A 16,494-nucleotide genomic window follows, 5' to 3' on the forward strand; every position below is an offset into this window, starting at 1 on the left:
GCCAGCTCAGAGCCTGGAGCCTATTTCAGAGTCTGTGTCTCCCTCTCTCTCTGACCCTCCCCTGCTCACGCTGTCTCTCTCTCTCTCCTAGAAATAAATAAAAATATTTAATAAAATAAAATAAAATAAAACAAACCATTTATACAGAAGTATTTCAAAATTTATTTAAAAGTGTGTTTAAAAGAATATAAAAGATTTATTTTTTTTCTTTGGCTCAAGTTTGTACCCTGGATTAAGTAGAGCTTAAAAATCTTAAAAAATACCAAAGCTTCCCCAATTGAGAATTTACGTAAGAATTAGCTACTCAGAGAGACAAGCCTGTAGCACCCATAACTCTTGCAGACCTGAAAGCATCAAACGATTCCCTCCTTTTTCATCTTACTAACATGGCTGTAATTATACTTCCAATAAGATGTGAAACCAATGAGAAAAATAGTGTAACATTTCACTGGCAGCAGAAATTAAGTATGAGCTCAGCAATCAGCTCCTGCAAACATGCATAACTAATGACAGGGAAAAACTGGTCATCCCCACTTGCTCAGCTGAGTGGGCAGTTGAAGTCAAGGTAAAAACAGTAAGGATAAACAAAGCAGCATTAAGGAAAAGCACTGAGTGATGTTCTTCAAGGTCAGTTGACAAAGGACAGATGTAAGTAAATATCTCTCATACACCCTGGAAGAAAAAGAAAACAAAAATTAGTACAAGCAGCAAAACAAAACTCAAAACCTTTTTAAGTCCAAAATGAAGCTCCTTCAAAGAATACTTTTACTATATCGAGTTAAAATGCCTATTTTTTAATTTTGTAATGTTCCAGTGACAGGTTTTAATTTTCAAGTCCCATTGCATTTGATTCACAAAATAGTCTCTGTCAACAATGTAATGGCTTGCAAACCATGAGAGACTCTTGAATGCTGACAAAACTGAGCACTGATGGATGTTGGGGGGTGGGGGGGCGAGGGGGGGATGGGCGTGGAGGAGGGCACTCGTGGGGATGAGCACTGGGTGTTATGTGGAAACTAATTTGACAATAAACTATTTGTAAAAACAAACAAACAAAACAATGTAATGGCTTGTTGAGTGACAGCTCATCAGCTGTGTTCTTAGAGATAGGCTAACATAGGTCACAAATAATAGTGTTCGCAAATATTGTCACCCACCTCCATAGTTACAGCAAGGACAGGACGAACACAGCGTGAAGCAGAACAATTTACATGGAAATGTATGGAGTAGAAGGGCACCATATTATACAGCAGAAAGCTGACTTCTAAGGGGACCTGAGGAAGGAGATGGACTAATTGAGTTCCCTCTGCCCCCTACCATGTGCAAAAGGTCAAGAATTCTCCATCAGGCCTCCAGAATGCTGGGGCAAAGTTACACTTGGGATTCAGACGATTGCTGTTCTAACATTCTGGGAAACTAAAATTTCAGGTCGCCTCATAGGTCATGGCAAATGCTCAACTGCCCTTGAAGACACAGGATTTAAGAGTTTCCATAGCATTTTAAAGGGTCTCACCTACAGACAAAAGAGAATTTGAAGTGATTCTTTCAACATCCTACCCTACGTACATCATGAGAAGTAGAGGGGTCTAGAGAACCAATTGTTTTTAAAGGTAAAAGCAATTTAAATGATCAAAGAAAAAAAACATATATAAAATATGAGACAAATGTGTTTTAAATGTTAAAAGATATAAAGATAAAGATCAATCTAATTTGTCTGTCCAAAATATACTTATTAAAGGCCTGCTACTTAAGTATTTATATGATGTTTCAAGAAACAAGTTTTTCTCTCTTTGGCTTTCATTATTGTTTTGTCATATCTTCTGCCTCCTTCTTTTTCTTCTTTTTCAGCTTTGTACTGATTCCAGTATTTCCTCCAAACCCTATCTGTGAGTTCCTCTCGCACATCCCTAGGGTAGCTCAGGTTTCCTCTATCAACTTCTAAATAAATGACACAGTCTAAATACATCTGTATACTAATATTTTGTCCACTTGTTATTTACAAAACATGTCCAGGATAAAATCTTCATATGCGGTTTCTCTTCTTTCTTTCATATGGTTTCATTTGATGAACAAATGTTTCATTTTAATACATATTTATCCTTTCTTTTTGATTTATACCTTGGGTCTTACAAAATCCTCAATTTTTTGTCTATTCTTAAGTTTAAAAAGTCTTCGTTTCTACTTATAAGTCTTAATCCACTTGAAATTGATTGGTTATGATTCCATGAGGTTCTCAATTTGTCCCACCAGCATTTGTTAAAGAGTTCGTTTTCCCCCAATGATGTGCTCTGCCTTCTGTCATACATCAGAATTCCAGAAATGGCTGGGTCCACCTCTACCAATTCCAGACTGTATTAAATATTTAACTAAGTCCCCATACGTATTTCTTTATCTTTAGGAGTGAATTGGTTATGCTTGGTTCTTTGCTTTGATTAGAATTTAATGAAATCTATAGATAATTTGAGAGCTCATTCCAATTCTTACCCATTAAAAAGGTATAATTTCTTCATTCATTTATTCATTAGGGTCTTTCTATGAAAATATTATATATTTTTAAAGGTTATGTGCATTTTTGGTTTTATCTTTTTATTAATTTTTTTTTGTTTATTCACAATGTATAAAAATGAAGTGAATTTTTATATACTGATCCTGCATCTACCAACATTTTTGGCTCCTAATTTACTCTAATAACTTAAGTATCAATTCCTTCAGATTGTCTGGGTAGATAATTGTATTATCTATTAATTATAAATGTTTGTTTTCCTTTCAATCTTTATATATGATTTAAAGGAAATGCTTTTGATATATTTTTATTATAGAATTTTGATCAGTTTATTAGCTAAAGAAATGTCCTTTCTCTTCCTCCTTTGTTAGCAATTTTTACCACAAATGAGTATTGAAATTAATCAAGTGCTTTTTTCTCTGCATCTATTGAGATAATCATATGGTGTTTTTCCTATAATTTATGAGATAAACCAACTCAGTTTTCGTTTTTTCATTTATGATAAATCTGTCAAAATTTGTGATTTTTCAATCTGTTTATGAGTGAGTGTATATACATATATATTTTTTCTGTATAGTGTTTGTGTAATCTTGATTCAAGTTATATTCACTTGCTTAATCCTTTGAGAGAATATTTTCTTTTTTCATTTTCTGGAAAACTTTCTAGACATTTGAAATTGTCTGTTACTTCAACATTTAGTACAACTTTTCTGCAATATGTCTAGGCCTGGTTTTTATTTTATTAAAAGACAGTGATAAATTAATTTAGATAGCATTTACACCATCTTGAATTCCCATCAATCATGTGTGAATGAACCTTTATCCCCACAGCCTTGCCAACAGAATATATTGCCAAACTTTTGTTCTTTTGCCAAAATAATACATGACACATGGTATTTTGATTTAGTTCTTTATTTGTATTCCTTTTATTGTGATGAATTCACTGAGTGTTTTAATTCCAAAAATTATATTTCTTTATTCCTAGACGTTCTATTTTGTTCTTTTTTCAAATCTTCTTGGTTGTCTTTGTCTCTTGTTTTCCCTCATTGTTTCAAATCCAAAATTTAGTCCATTGAATGTTTTATACATAGCTATTTTCAATTTAGTATCTAAGCATTTTAGTATATCAAATCATATGGTTCTAAATCTTTGTTGTTTGGCCAACCTTCAATCACAGCCACCTGTTTCCTTGTGCCTGTGCTAAGTTCCTTCCAATTACTGTCTTCTGCTGGGGACAGATCAGTGAGCAAAACAATCAAAGCGTCCTGATTGACACAATATGGAAGATACATTACCACAGGGAGAGACTAAGAGTAAACAGTCAACAATACATATAAGCAAATAATATTAGATATGTAAGAAGTTGCAGAGTGCCAGAGAAAAAGAAGTGGAGGTTGGAAAAATGGATGGCTAGAGCCAGGGATGAGGGCACAGGTGGCAGCATTAAATAAATGGCCAAGGAAACCTCAATAGGGTAGAATTCAAGAAATGCTTGGAGAATAAATCATACGGAGAAGGGCAGAGAGGGAGCGACCATGCAAAGGCCTTGAGGTGAAAGCATCCAGGTCCTTTACATGTTCAAAGAAAAGCAAGAAAACTCCCATGGCTGGGAGGAGTAAGGAATAAGGGCAGTGGCAGGAGAGCGCCAGCGGGCTAAAGTGGGGTCTAGATCAGGAAACACCTCGTAGGTGACTAACATGGGCTTTGGCTTTTACTCCATTTGATTTGGAGAGTCATGGGAGCCACTGGGGGACTTTAAGCAGGGAAGTGACAGGATCTGGTTTCTGTTCCAAAGGGGTCACTCTCATATTGAGAATAGGTTCCAAGTGGGTAAGTGTGGAAGCAAGGAAACCATCTAGAAGACTATTTCGAGAATCTAGATAAGCATAATGGAGGTTAGAGGCAGGACAATAGTGGTGGAAGTGGTGAGAAGCTGTGGATTGTATCTATTTTGAAGGAAAAGCCAAAAAGGTTTGTTGATGGATCAGTTGTGAGGGATGTGAGACGGGTTGTACCATTATATAAGCAGGAACAAGTGAAGACAGAAACTTTGGGTAGAGGGGATCAAAGGCCTACTGGGGATCCATGATGTCCTACTAAGTTTTAGACACATGAAGGTTGAAATGTCCACTAGACATGCAAGTAGAGATACTGCGTGGACAAATGGATAATGCAAGTCTGGATTCAAGGAAGAGATGGAGGCTGGAACTAGAAATGTGGGAGTAATAAGGGGCACCTGGGTGGCTCAGTCAGCTAAGTGTCTGACTTCAGCTCAGGTCATGATCTCACAGCTCATGAGTTCAAGCTGTGGGTCAGTCTCTGTGCTAACAGCTCAAAGCCTGGAGCATGCTTCAGATTCCGTGTCTCCCGTTCTCTCTGCTCCTCTCCCACTCATGCTCTATTCCTCTCTCTCTCTCTCTCAAAAATAAATAAACATTAAAAATGTTAAAAAAAAAAAGAAACATGGGAGTAATAAGCACATAAATTGTATTTAATTTAATGAATGATAATGAATAAGGCCACCAAGGTATTAAGTGAACATAAAGTTCAGAAGGTGGTACAAGGTGGATCTCTGAGGTGCTCCAATGTTGAGAGGACAAGATGCAGGGGATTCAGCAAAGGAGAATGAAATGGAGTAGCCACTGAGGTTGCTGGAAACTCGGGAGAGAAGAGTACTCCAGAAGCCAAGTAAACAGCTTCAGAGAGGAGGGAGTAACTCACCATGACAAATGGAGCCAAAATATCAAAAGATGAAAACTGAAAAACTACCACTAGACTTTGTAATGTGGACATTGTTAGTGACCATGCCAAGAGCATTATGGTTGGACTGATAAAGTCTAAATCCTGATTTAAATAAGTGTAAGAGAAATGGGAAGAAAGAAATTAGAAACAGCTGAAGGACAGGTGTCTCTTGAAGTTCTGCTTGAAAGGGGAACAAAGAAATAGAAGAGTAGCAAGAGGGAGGGGGTATCAATATAATTTATATTTCTCTTTTGTGCTGATGAGAATTTTTCTAGTTGAGATAAATACGTGATGGTTCAGAAGAGAGGGGAGTGTCATTAGAACAAAGTCCCTCAGTAGGTGGAGGAGAAAAAATCTGATCTCCAAGGAAAAATAGGCATATAGGTAAGGATGTCTGTAGGGAGGTGAAGTTGAGAGCCTGAAGAAACTCATCTTTCTCACTGCTTCCTTCAAATAAGGGAAGAGCTGATAACCACTTTGGACTTGGCTATGACTGTCCTACTAAGGAAACTTTAATAACCTTCACTCCTATAATGAGAACATCATGCTCCTTTCTTTTAATCCATGAAGGATCTAAGCAGAGATTTATAGCTCACTTCCATAAGGCCCACCAGTAGTCAGTGGTGAACCAGATTCCTAAATTCTCATTCCCTTAACAGCACTCCATGTGGTATTCTTTCACTCTCTCCCATTATCTTCCCCTCAATCCCATGTATTTTCCTAAGTAGTTTCTAAATTTCAAGAGTTGATAGGTAGAGGAGAAAATATGCAGAGAGTTCCCAAGTCCTGTCCAAAATCTAACTCTCAAGTCGTGTTTCACAACATACAGATTCCATGAAATTGGATAATGTCTCAAACTCACAACGCCCCATTTTCCACGTGACCCCTACTCACATATAATTTGTAAATTGTAACTCATGATGCACAGATACAATGTTTTGATTCTTTCCTCACTCTTCCATCTCATCACTATTCTCAATACCACAGTGATACACGAGAGCATGCATTATGGAAAGACATGTCTGGTATCATTCCTTGAAAATTTGCCTACACTCAGTTATCCTCAGTATATATATTGAAGATAACTGTGAAATCTATCCATCAATTTTAACTACTAAATACCTTTAAAGAAAACATGCATAAGATTTCCAACAGATTCTTTTCTCAATAATTATCTTTTGCTCATCAAATATTTATTAAAGGGTGATCTCCAGAGTTTCCAGGCCAGCAAGCACTCATTTTGTTGTATTTTACCAGTTTAAAGATCTCTATCTGTTCCATTTTTCTAGTAGGTACATATGTACTTGGCTTCAATTAAAGTATAAAACTCACTGTAGTTAGTTTTGATTCTGCATGCGTTGCAAACCCTGCAATCATATACATCCAGAAGATGTGGTGCAGGTTCAATGATCTATTGTACACGCAAACACATTAAACACGTATTACAGCACAGTTGCAACGTTTTCTAAACAGAAATCCAGAAGGATATTTCATTTTCAAAGAGTGCCTTTTGCTGCAGGGTTTTTTTAAAAATCATTTTGTAGTGAAAAGTTAAATACTGGTTTCTTTGATGTGGTAGTTTTCACTGAAAGAATATATTACTAGAGAATGCTTACTATTTTTATAACCATATTGCACTTACAGTCTTCTTGAAAAAATTTTTTTCATTTGTTTTTGTTGTAGGCCTGGGCAAGGGGTGATAAAAAATCCTTACAGTCCAGGCAATTACCCTGAGAGCAAAGGGCAGGTGTCATTTTTTATTGTGATTGGCCAGAGCTGAAACCAGGACTCACTCCTTCTCTCTAGAAACTATTGTGGAATTTACAGTAATCACCCTGGCTGACTGCCCATCACACAGCCGAACAGCACACCAAAGAAATAATATCTTGGGAGAAGGCCCAACATATTTTTAAAATTCTCATTGTTTTTACTTTCCAACTTTGAAAGATTTTAAGAGAAAAGAAAAAACTCACCCAGCTGTTACCACTATTCATATTCCAATCGCCTCCCAAGTGCTCGAGGCCACCTGGTTGACTTTTGCCTTGGAGTCGGTCCAGAAAAGCATTATTTACCCTGTAAAACAATGAAAAATGTGTGTAAGCAGAAAGCTTGCTACAGGGCTGAGAGATTTTAGGGAACCTAATGTGCTGTATGAACTGACTGTGGGGATTGCTTCCCTCTACCCGCTGCAGCTTAGAAGAAATCTATAGAAACTTCTTCTCATGTTAACCATATGACAATATGACATGCTTTAATAGCCTTTGGCTGGAGCTGGTGCCAGTTGTGCCTCTGGGCAGAGGGGGTACAGCTCTGAACTTGAGAGCTTCATTCCCTCATCTTCTATCAGTTCAACAAGAGCTTTTTTCCTGAGCAAATGGTTCCCTTACGGGCCATGCTAGGTGTGAACTCCAGAGGCTGAAAAAGATGGAAGCCTCAGCAAGACCTACAACATGAAGGGGACCCACAGTAGCTCTGTGGCACCGTTGTTGCAATAGATGTCCCTCCCATATGCCCTATACCCCACTCCCAGTCTTGTTAAAGTAAATCCTGTAAGTGGAAAGTAGAAGGTAAATGGGAAGAGAGTATAAAAAATGGGAAAGATCAGAAGAGGGAAACTCAAACTTTCAGAAGAAAGAATGCTCATAGCTTTCCCTGATGTTCGGTGATACCCGCAGCAACCAGTTTCAGAAATTAAGTTTAACACATAGAAGGTGACACCTTAAGGAAAGGCAAGGATGATTACCATAACGGTCAGAATAAGGGTTAACTGAATGGTGATGGTGATGCTCTATTTCTGAAGCTGGCTACTTGGATGTTCACCCTGTAATTAATCTTACTAAATATTTGTTCTGTGGACTTTCCTGTGTGTTACATATTACAACTTTTAAATTTAACAAAGTAAATTTAGGGCTACCGGGGTGGCTCAGTCAGTTAAGCACCCAACTCTTGGTTTCAGCTCAGGTCATGATCTCAAGATTCATGAATTCGAACCCCACATCAGGCTCTGTGCTGGCAGCACGAAGCCTGCTTGGGATTCTCTCTCCCTCCCCCACTCACACTCTGTCTCAAAATAAATAAACAAACTTAAAAAAAAATAAATGAAAGGCAACACCATGCTCTCAGTTGCCCATGTATGGTTGAGTCAGGGACATGGAAGCTGAAGAAACAACACTGTAATAGGTACCCTATGATGCCAATGAATTATTAAGGAAATAGCATCATTAGCCCATAAGCTTCTTAGCAGAAACACAGAGCCTGATGCATACCAGCAGCTCAATATATGTTTATGGAAGGAAGGTAGTCAGGACCCATTCACAGCTTCCTTTTCAGTCTTGAAGGTTAACAAAAAGTGGTCGTGGTAGGTGGCTATAAGTCAATGACTGGGAAATTTGGGGACCTTAAGGATAATGACTGCTGGGTGGCAAAGTCAGAGGTTGGGTTTGTTTTGTGCCCATCTGTAGTTTTTCAGTGCTAGCTAAAACGCCAACTGCACGTTGACCCAGATTGATCTCTGGCTTATTGGGTTGCTATTTTCTCAACAACTTCAAAACCTATCAGGTAGTTAGTCACATCTTAGCTTCTAGAAAGTTTTTCTTTTTTCTTCTCTCACCATAAAGTATACCTAAGTGCCATATTCCAATCAGCCTGGTTCACTGCAAAGTGTAATATTTATGCCCCCTTTTCTCGACCTCTCAGCATGCAGATGGAAAACTATCTTACTGAGCTAGAGACCTGAATATTAAGAGAAATCTGACCCTTAAAAGTGGAACTACCCCCTATGATCCAGTAATTGCTCTACTGGACATTCACCCAAAGAATGCAAAAACTAATTCAAAGGGAAATATGCACCCCTATGTTTACTGAAGTATTATCTAAAATAGCCAAATTATGGGAAGAGCCTAAGTGTCCATTGATAGATGAATGGACAAAGAGGTAGTGTGTGTGTGTGTGTGTGTGTGTGTGCAGTGGAATATTATTCAGGCATCAAAATTATTCAGCCTTCAAAAAGAATGAAATCTTGCCATTTGCAACAACACTAATGGAGGTAGAGAGTATGGTGCTAAGAGAAATAAGTCAGAGAAAGACAAATACCATGTGATTTCATTCATATGTGGAATTTAAGAAACAAAACAAGCAAAGGGAAAAAGAGACAGAAAAAAGCCAAGGAACAGACTCTTAACTATAGTGAATAAACTGATGGTTACCAGAGGGGAGATGGGTGGGGTATGGATAAAATAGGTGATAGAGATTAAAGAGTACACTGATCATGATGAAAAAGAAAAGAGAGAAAACTGATCCTCATCCTCCCTAACCATACAACCAATGGTATTCTGGATTGCCCATGTGCCCGGGACTGTTTTCATCCAGTATTTTTGTCAGCTAGCAAAGACAGGCTTTCCCTCAACATCCCCCAACCACCCCCCATCCAAACCACTAGAAGTTTTTTTTTTTTTTAATATTTTTATTTACTTCTAGGAGAGAGAGAGAGAGAGACAGCGTGAGCAGGGGAGGGTCAGAGAGAGAGAGGGAGACACAGACTCTGAAATAGGCTCCAGGCTCTGAGCTGGCAGTCAGCACAGAGCCCGACGCGGGGCTCGAACCCACCAACTGCAAGATCATGACCTAAGCGAAAGTCGGACGCTTAACCAACTAAGCCACCCAGGTGCCCCCAAACCACTAGAAGTTTTGTTGACTCTACCTACTAAACACATTCTGAATTCACCCATTTCTTTCCATGGCCATCACTCTGGTCCAAACCATTAACCTCTCAGGCCTTGCTTCTGCTTCCACTCACACCCTCTATCGTCTGCTCTCCACACAAGCACTTTACTAAATTATAAAAGAGATCATGCCTTCCTTTTGCTTAAAACCCTCTTATGATTTCCCATTAGTCTTAGAATAAAATTATCGGCTTACAAAATTCTTGTACTTCCTGGCTCCTGCCAACCTCATTTCATTTTATTCTCTTCCTCACCATCGATAGTCCAATCACTGAAGACTCAGACACTCCAAAGTCAGTCCCACTTTTGGGCTTTTGCATTTTCTCCCATACCTGATAAGAGGGGACATCTAAGTGTATGCTTTGGACCCCAATCTCTACGTGACTGTCTCTTGTCATGTTACCTCTTCATGGAGGAACTATGACCTCCAATTTCTCCCTTAACATCCCCCTGAGATGTGCTTCTCACAGTATGTATCACTGTCTAAAATGCCATTGCTGTTAACTTGTTGACTTCTATTTTGTTCCTCCAGATTGCAGTTTCCATGCAATCAGGGATGTTCTCTGCTGTCTTATGCCTGTTCCTAGTGCCTGGAAGAAAGCCTTCGCAGAGTGTGCCTTGATACGTAAAAGGTGAATAAAGGAAGCGTGCAGGTTCACGGTCCCAACATCTGTCTGCTTCTGTGACTGCACCTGCATCGTGAAACCCCCAGTGGTGGTGAGTACGGGCTGAAAATAGCCCATCGTCCACTGATCTCAGTTTGCTCACACGCTGTGAGGACGGATGGCTTGTCATGGATGCAAGTGGTATGATTCTTCTGAGCACCAGTTACTAAGAGGACATCACTTACTAAAGGGATTGTTTTTCTCAATTCCTACTGAGAATTCAAACAGAAGGAAAAGTACCTGTTTATACAATTTTGATTACTAGCGTTAGAAAGTACATATGCTTTATTGCAGTGCTCTGGATTTTCTTCTAAGGGTTAATATGGATAAAAACTATTTAAGGATGGTTAAGTTTCAATAAATCAATTCAATCCACTCCAGTCTGCAGCTCATAGCCCAGATCTTTTCTAGTCCTTGACCTCCATGCTCTTTCTTTTCTGAAGTTTCAACTTTCTTCTCTTACTCGAAAAGTTACCTTGGGTCAGATTCAGGTGCAGCCAAGTTCAATCAGTATAGAATACACTGAAAAGCTTGTGAGGAATACCGTAAACTTTCTCTTACAAAACTCAGAGTTGAGTTTCCTGATATGTGTACTTCTAAACAGTAGAAAGCACATTGTCTTTTTGGCTCCAACAAAACTATGTCCCTGGAGAAAACCTAATTTAAATCCCACCCCCGCCCCTCCCCACACACAGAGGGAGAGAGAGAGGGAGGGAGGGAGGGATGGTGTTGCTGCCCTCAGCAGTAATGGTTACACCATTTTATTTGTTAAAAGACTACCAAATGAGTATTTTCATATAACATGGGAAAGCTCGCTGTGAACTCTAAAGGACAATACAAACATACACTCTCTTCAGATACTGATTAAGAACATAAAATATGTGTTTAAAAACTTGATCAGTTATCTCAAAACTGGTTACTGAGTTTATTACCCAGAGAGATTTCCTATTAAATTTGCATCTATATTTAACTAGAATCCATAAAAAGAGAAAATAAAGTGTAGAAAATAGCCCACCCCCCAATATTTAGTATACTGCAGTATGGAAATACGCTTAAAGAATGAGGGTCAAGGTTCCAAGAAAATAATCCTTTCCACCTCCAATCAAATAACTTGTATTTTTATTGGAGGCCCATTGAAGATGAATTTTCTTAGCAATAGGACCTATTACTGTGACATACCACACTATTTTTAAGATGTTTAAAGCTTTACAATCCAGAAAAGCTTTATAATACAGTCCTCAGAAATAAAGAGAAATAGGGAGAGGTGGGGGGGGGGAAGAAATAAAGAGAAATAACTGGCTACCACTAACAACCGATGTTAAAGAAATACACTATCAAGTTTTTTTAATAGAAAGAATTTTAAAGAGAAAATGAGAAAAACCAATAAGAGACTAAGGTTTATAACCTACTTTATTAAAATAAAAAAACGAAACAAAGATAGCAGTAACCATTATCCCTTACCCAACAAAATAGCCTAACCAGTGGATCAGAGTTTTGATGTTTTCTTTTAATTGGAAAAAAAAAAAAACCCACATAAATTCACATTTGACATTTTAAAACTATTTTAACTGGATTATGGAAGCAGAATAATCCAGTCAAAAGACTAGGAGTCTCCATCCAGAGTTCACAGCCGTGGCAGAATTGGGGACTTCCATCAACACTTTGTAAAGTCTCATTTACAAAATGAAAGCACCACAATGTAAAAACACACATTAGCAATAGTGAGAAGGTTAAACCTGTAAGTGAAAGCACTTGGTTTTAGAAAAAGAATTTGCTCCTTTAGATCATGAGAGCCTTTATATTAAATATGTCTGAGATCCTCAACCACGCTACAATAAACTAGGATAACCCAAGTGCCCCCAGGAAAATCCTAGAATAATGAAAAATATGGCAGTACTAGCACTGGTCCAATACCAGTATGATATATTCCTGAGTGCTCTTAAGGTCGGATATTAGGAATAAGATAGAGAGTACTTAAAAATTGCTCAGTGGTTCTGTTTTAAGAAGTTTTCCCCAATATGTTAGTCAGTATAAAATGCTTCTTGTCTGAGCTTTTGTATGAGTATCCCCATCTGGATGAGTTCAATTATTCTAAAGTTGTCTATGAACAGTAAAGGATCATCTCAAAGTATTAAAATGCTCTGTCCCATGGGAGGCAAATTAAGTATAACCTAAATAAACAAATAGCTCGGGAGCATGATTCTGTTTTCCAGTGTGAATTTATACCCCCTATCCAGAAAAGCTGGATAGTGCGTGTGTGTGTGTGTGTGCGCGTGTGTGCGTGCGTGTGTGTGTGTGTGTGTGTGTGTGTGGAGCAGTTAGCATCCTCACATACATCCCATACCCCCATATAAAGATTAAAATGATGAGCACTGGGTGTTATATGGAAACCAACTTGACAGCAAACTATGAAAGAAAAAAAATATGGTCCCAATTAAATGAAAACTGAAAAATGTATACATATGTGTCAAAGTACTCCATAAATATTTGAATTAATATTGAATTAATCAAAAATACTGGAAAATAAAATAAAACCATTGAATGTGGTTTTTGAATCTGTATTACCTTTTTAATCTTTATATTAATAACATTTTTATTCAATAAAACTATTGAATGCCGTCTTAAAAGAATTGCAAAAACTTTGCAAGTAATTGTTTTAACCAAGGATGCTAATTTTATTAGCCATTTACCTCCTGTGTTCAGCCTGGTGGGTTTTGATTCTTTCTTCCTCCTGTTGCTGTCGGTTAAATTCCAGTAATTCACTCTAAGAACAATAAAAATTTTAAAATATGGCTTTCAGTTAACATGGTTGTACAGAAGATACTCAAATCAATTACATACTTAACCTTAGCTGGTATAATATTTCATTTTTGAAACTTTTACTTAAGTACCATTTCCATGTGAAATTATTTTCTTATATAATTAGGTAGCAAAAATGATTGTGCCTTAGTCAAACAATAGCTCTGTGAGGAGAAAATTGTAAGATTAAAAAGCCAGTGTGCATGCTCAAGATATGAGACTAATAGCTACAATGTACATAGAAGAAAGTGTAATGTGAGTCAGACTCACCTGTGTCTTACAAAGAAAAATCAAATTAATTCTTGAAGAAATGCCACACAGTACTATTTCTGGGTATTTCTCTAGCATTTCTTTCCCAACAAATTTATAGTAACTTACAAATAAATGTTGGGCTCAATTCTGTAGTACAATTCCATTAGTAAAACATTCTTCATCCTGGAGAAAAATCAATTTACCTATTATTGACTAGTTACTTCTAATAGCAGCAGAACTTAAGACTCCCTGAAAGGAATACTTTGCTTCAAGTAGGAGATCATGTCACCCCAGCTAGATCTCTGCTTCTGACATTCCAATTATTTTCTTAGAAGAGGCAACTTCCAAAGTTAGTTACTCTGTTTATGATATTAAACCAAAGAACTAGGTGCCAGGATTTCTCTAATGCTCAACTGCCTTCCTTGAGGCAGACTGATTTTTAACCTCTTTTCAAAAACAGAAAAAGGCAAAGGGAAGAGAGTTATCAAGACTGTCATAAATTAATGCCTGAGTCAGAGAATTTTCTGGTGGAGAAAATACTGACTGGGGTGCCTGGGTGGCTTAGTCAGTTGAGCGTCCAACTTCGGCTCAGGTCATGATCTCACAGTTCATGGGTTCAAGCCCCACGTCGGGCTCTGTGCTGACAGCCAGCTCAGAGTCTGGAGCCTGTCTTCAGATTCTGTGTCTCCCTTTCTCTCTGACCCTCCCTTGCTCGCACTGTCTCTCTCTCTCTCTCTCTCATAAATAAATAAATAAATAAATAAATAAATAAATAAATAAAATAAAACATTAAAAAAAAAGACTGACATGTCTTGATAAAAACATACCAACATATGTATTTTTAACCCTAAAACTTCCTTAATTAAAAATATAAACTAGGAGTGCCTGGGTGGCTTCGTCAGTTAAGCGTCCGACTTCGGCTCAGGTCATGATCTCACGGTTTGTGGGTTCGAGCCCCGGGTTGGGCTCTGTGCTGACAGCTCAGAGCCTGGAGCCTGTTTCAGATTCTGTGTCTCCCTCTTTCTGACCCTCTCCTATTCACACTGTCTCTGTCTCTGTCTCTCTCAGAAATAAATAAAATATTTTTTAAAAAAGTATAAACTAACTCCAGAGTTCAGACTGACATTTTGTGGTTTTATAACTTTATTCAAAGGCCTTCTGATATTCTACATTCCTCAAAATAAACAGACTGCTTTTATATACTGTGATATTCCAAATATATTACTTGTCAATCCATAAAGCACATTATTTAATTCTAATTCCTATCTAGCACCATCAAGAAAGGAAAACGAGTTTTCTAAATAAGTGAATAATTTTCACTCAACTCTTCTACAGGCATTTATGCAAGTCTCATGCCAGAGACTCACTTTTCTACAGTGACATGAAATCATTTATTCCATTTTATTTTTTGTCACTATAATACATGTACTAGTTTTAAAAGTCTACCAAGTAACGTGCTAGTTATTAGTACTACCAAGGCTTATGCAAAAATAAAAGAAAGGGGCACCTGTGTGGCTCAGATAAGTGACGCACTCTTAATTTTGGCTCAGGTTCTGGAATTCAAGCCCTACCTTCATTGGCCACTGAGCTGGCAGCCCAGCAGCCTGCTTGGGATTCTCTCTCTCCCTTGGTCTCTCTGCGCTGCCCCCCCACACCCTGTCTCTGTCTCTCTTAAAATAAATAAATAAACTTAAGGGGCGCCTGGGTGGCTTAGTCAGTTAAGCGTCCGACTTTCGCTTAGGTCATGATCTCGCGGTTCGTGGGTTCGAGCCCCGCGTCGGGCTCTGTGCTGACTGCCGGCCCAGAGCCTGGAGCCTGTTTCAGAGTCTGTGACTCCCTCTCTCTCTGACCCTCCCCTGCTCACGCTGTCTCTCTCTCTCTCCTAGAAATAAATAAAAACATTTTTAAAAACTAAATAAATAAATAAATAAACTTAAAAAAAAAAAAAAAAACCTCCTGTCCTTCCCATCAACCTCAGAATCACTTTCAATTACTGTGTGTAGTTTCATCTGTCAATTACCTCCCTTCTTAATAGCATGCATATTCTTCTATGTCTTAACTTTTCAAAAACATATTATCTTTTGACTTCCTGCTATGGAAGAAGATGTATGTCTCTATTAACTACCCCCATCCCGGTCCCAACTTCCCCTCCCAAGCACATCGCCTTCCTCAGCGCCCATCTTTACAATGTTTTCCAACACTCAGTGCGGAAGGGGTGGGGCTCCAGGGGTCCTACCCGTTCCCCTTTAGACGTCCAATTCCTCCTCATCTTTTCAGCCCCAGCTCTGGACGCACGAGGTGCCTCCATTTCCAGAATGGCGCTGGACGGCTTCAGCTGGCACCTCCCGTCTTGCAAATGAGTTTTGGCTTTTCCTGCCCTACTTTTCAGCTTCCGAAATCCTGCTGATTTCTTTGCTGCAATTTCTGGCCTGTTCTTTTGCTTTTACTGGCTTATACCTTTAAATGTTTCCCCCTTTATCTTCTTTTCAGTGGGATTTGGGGAGAGGGGGACTGGAGATAATCAAATGAAATGTTTTTGCAGATATAATGTTTAACCAGAATTTAACATTTTCAAACAAAAAAATGTTACTAGACTTCTGTTATTTGATCCCTACAATAATTCCCAAAGGTAGGCAGAAATATAAGGTATTGTTTGATGAGTGAATGAATTGAGTGCAGATTATGCTTGTTTTACAGATGAGGGAAAAAGATCAGAAACTCAATTTAAGTAACTTATCAAGAGCTAAATGGCTCATTAGTAGCAAAATAAAGACTAAAGCTTAGACTTTTTTGTATCTAGTCTCCCCTGTAAG

The 16,494-nt window shown here is 38.2% G+C and overlaps 1 protein-coding gene across 3 annotated transcripts in view; it reads right to left on the reverse strand.

The window, feature by feature from the left end:
* Positions 1-206: 206 nt before the first annotated feature.
* The window catches only part of EPSTI1 (epithelial stromal interaction 1), a 96,487-nt gene continuing 80,199 nt past the window's right edge, over positions 207-16,494 (reverse strand). For all 3 annotated transcript variants that reach the window (XM_039251554.1, XM_039251553.1, XM_039251552.1), the window contains 3 exons: positions 13,321-13,394; positions 7,218-7,317; positions 207-672 (listed from right to left, as the gene is read on the reverse strand). In XM_039251554.1, coding sequence (XP_039107485.1) covers positions 664-672; positions 7,218-7,317; positions 13,321-13,394 — 183 coding nt within the window. In that variant the 3' untranslated portion in view covers positions 207-663. The remainder of the gene's footprint in view (positions 673-7,217; positions 7,318-13,320; positions 13,395-16,494) is intronic.

Source organism: Hyaena hyaena, unplaced genomic scaffold (genome assembly GCF_003009895.1).
Source record: "Hyaena hyaena isolate Hyena2069 unplaced genomic scaffold, ASM300989v1 scaffold_394, whole genome shotgun sequence".
NCBI lineage: Eukaryota > Metazoa > Chordata > Mammalia > Carnivora > Hyaenidae > Hyaena > Hyaena hyaena.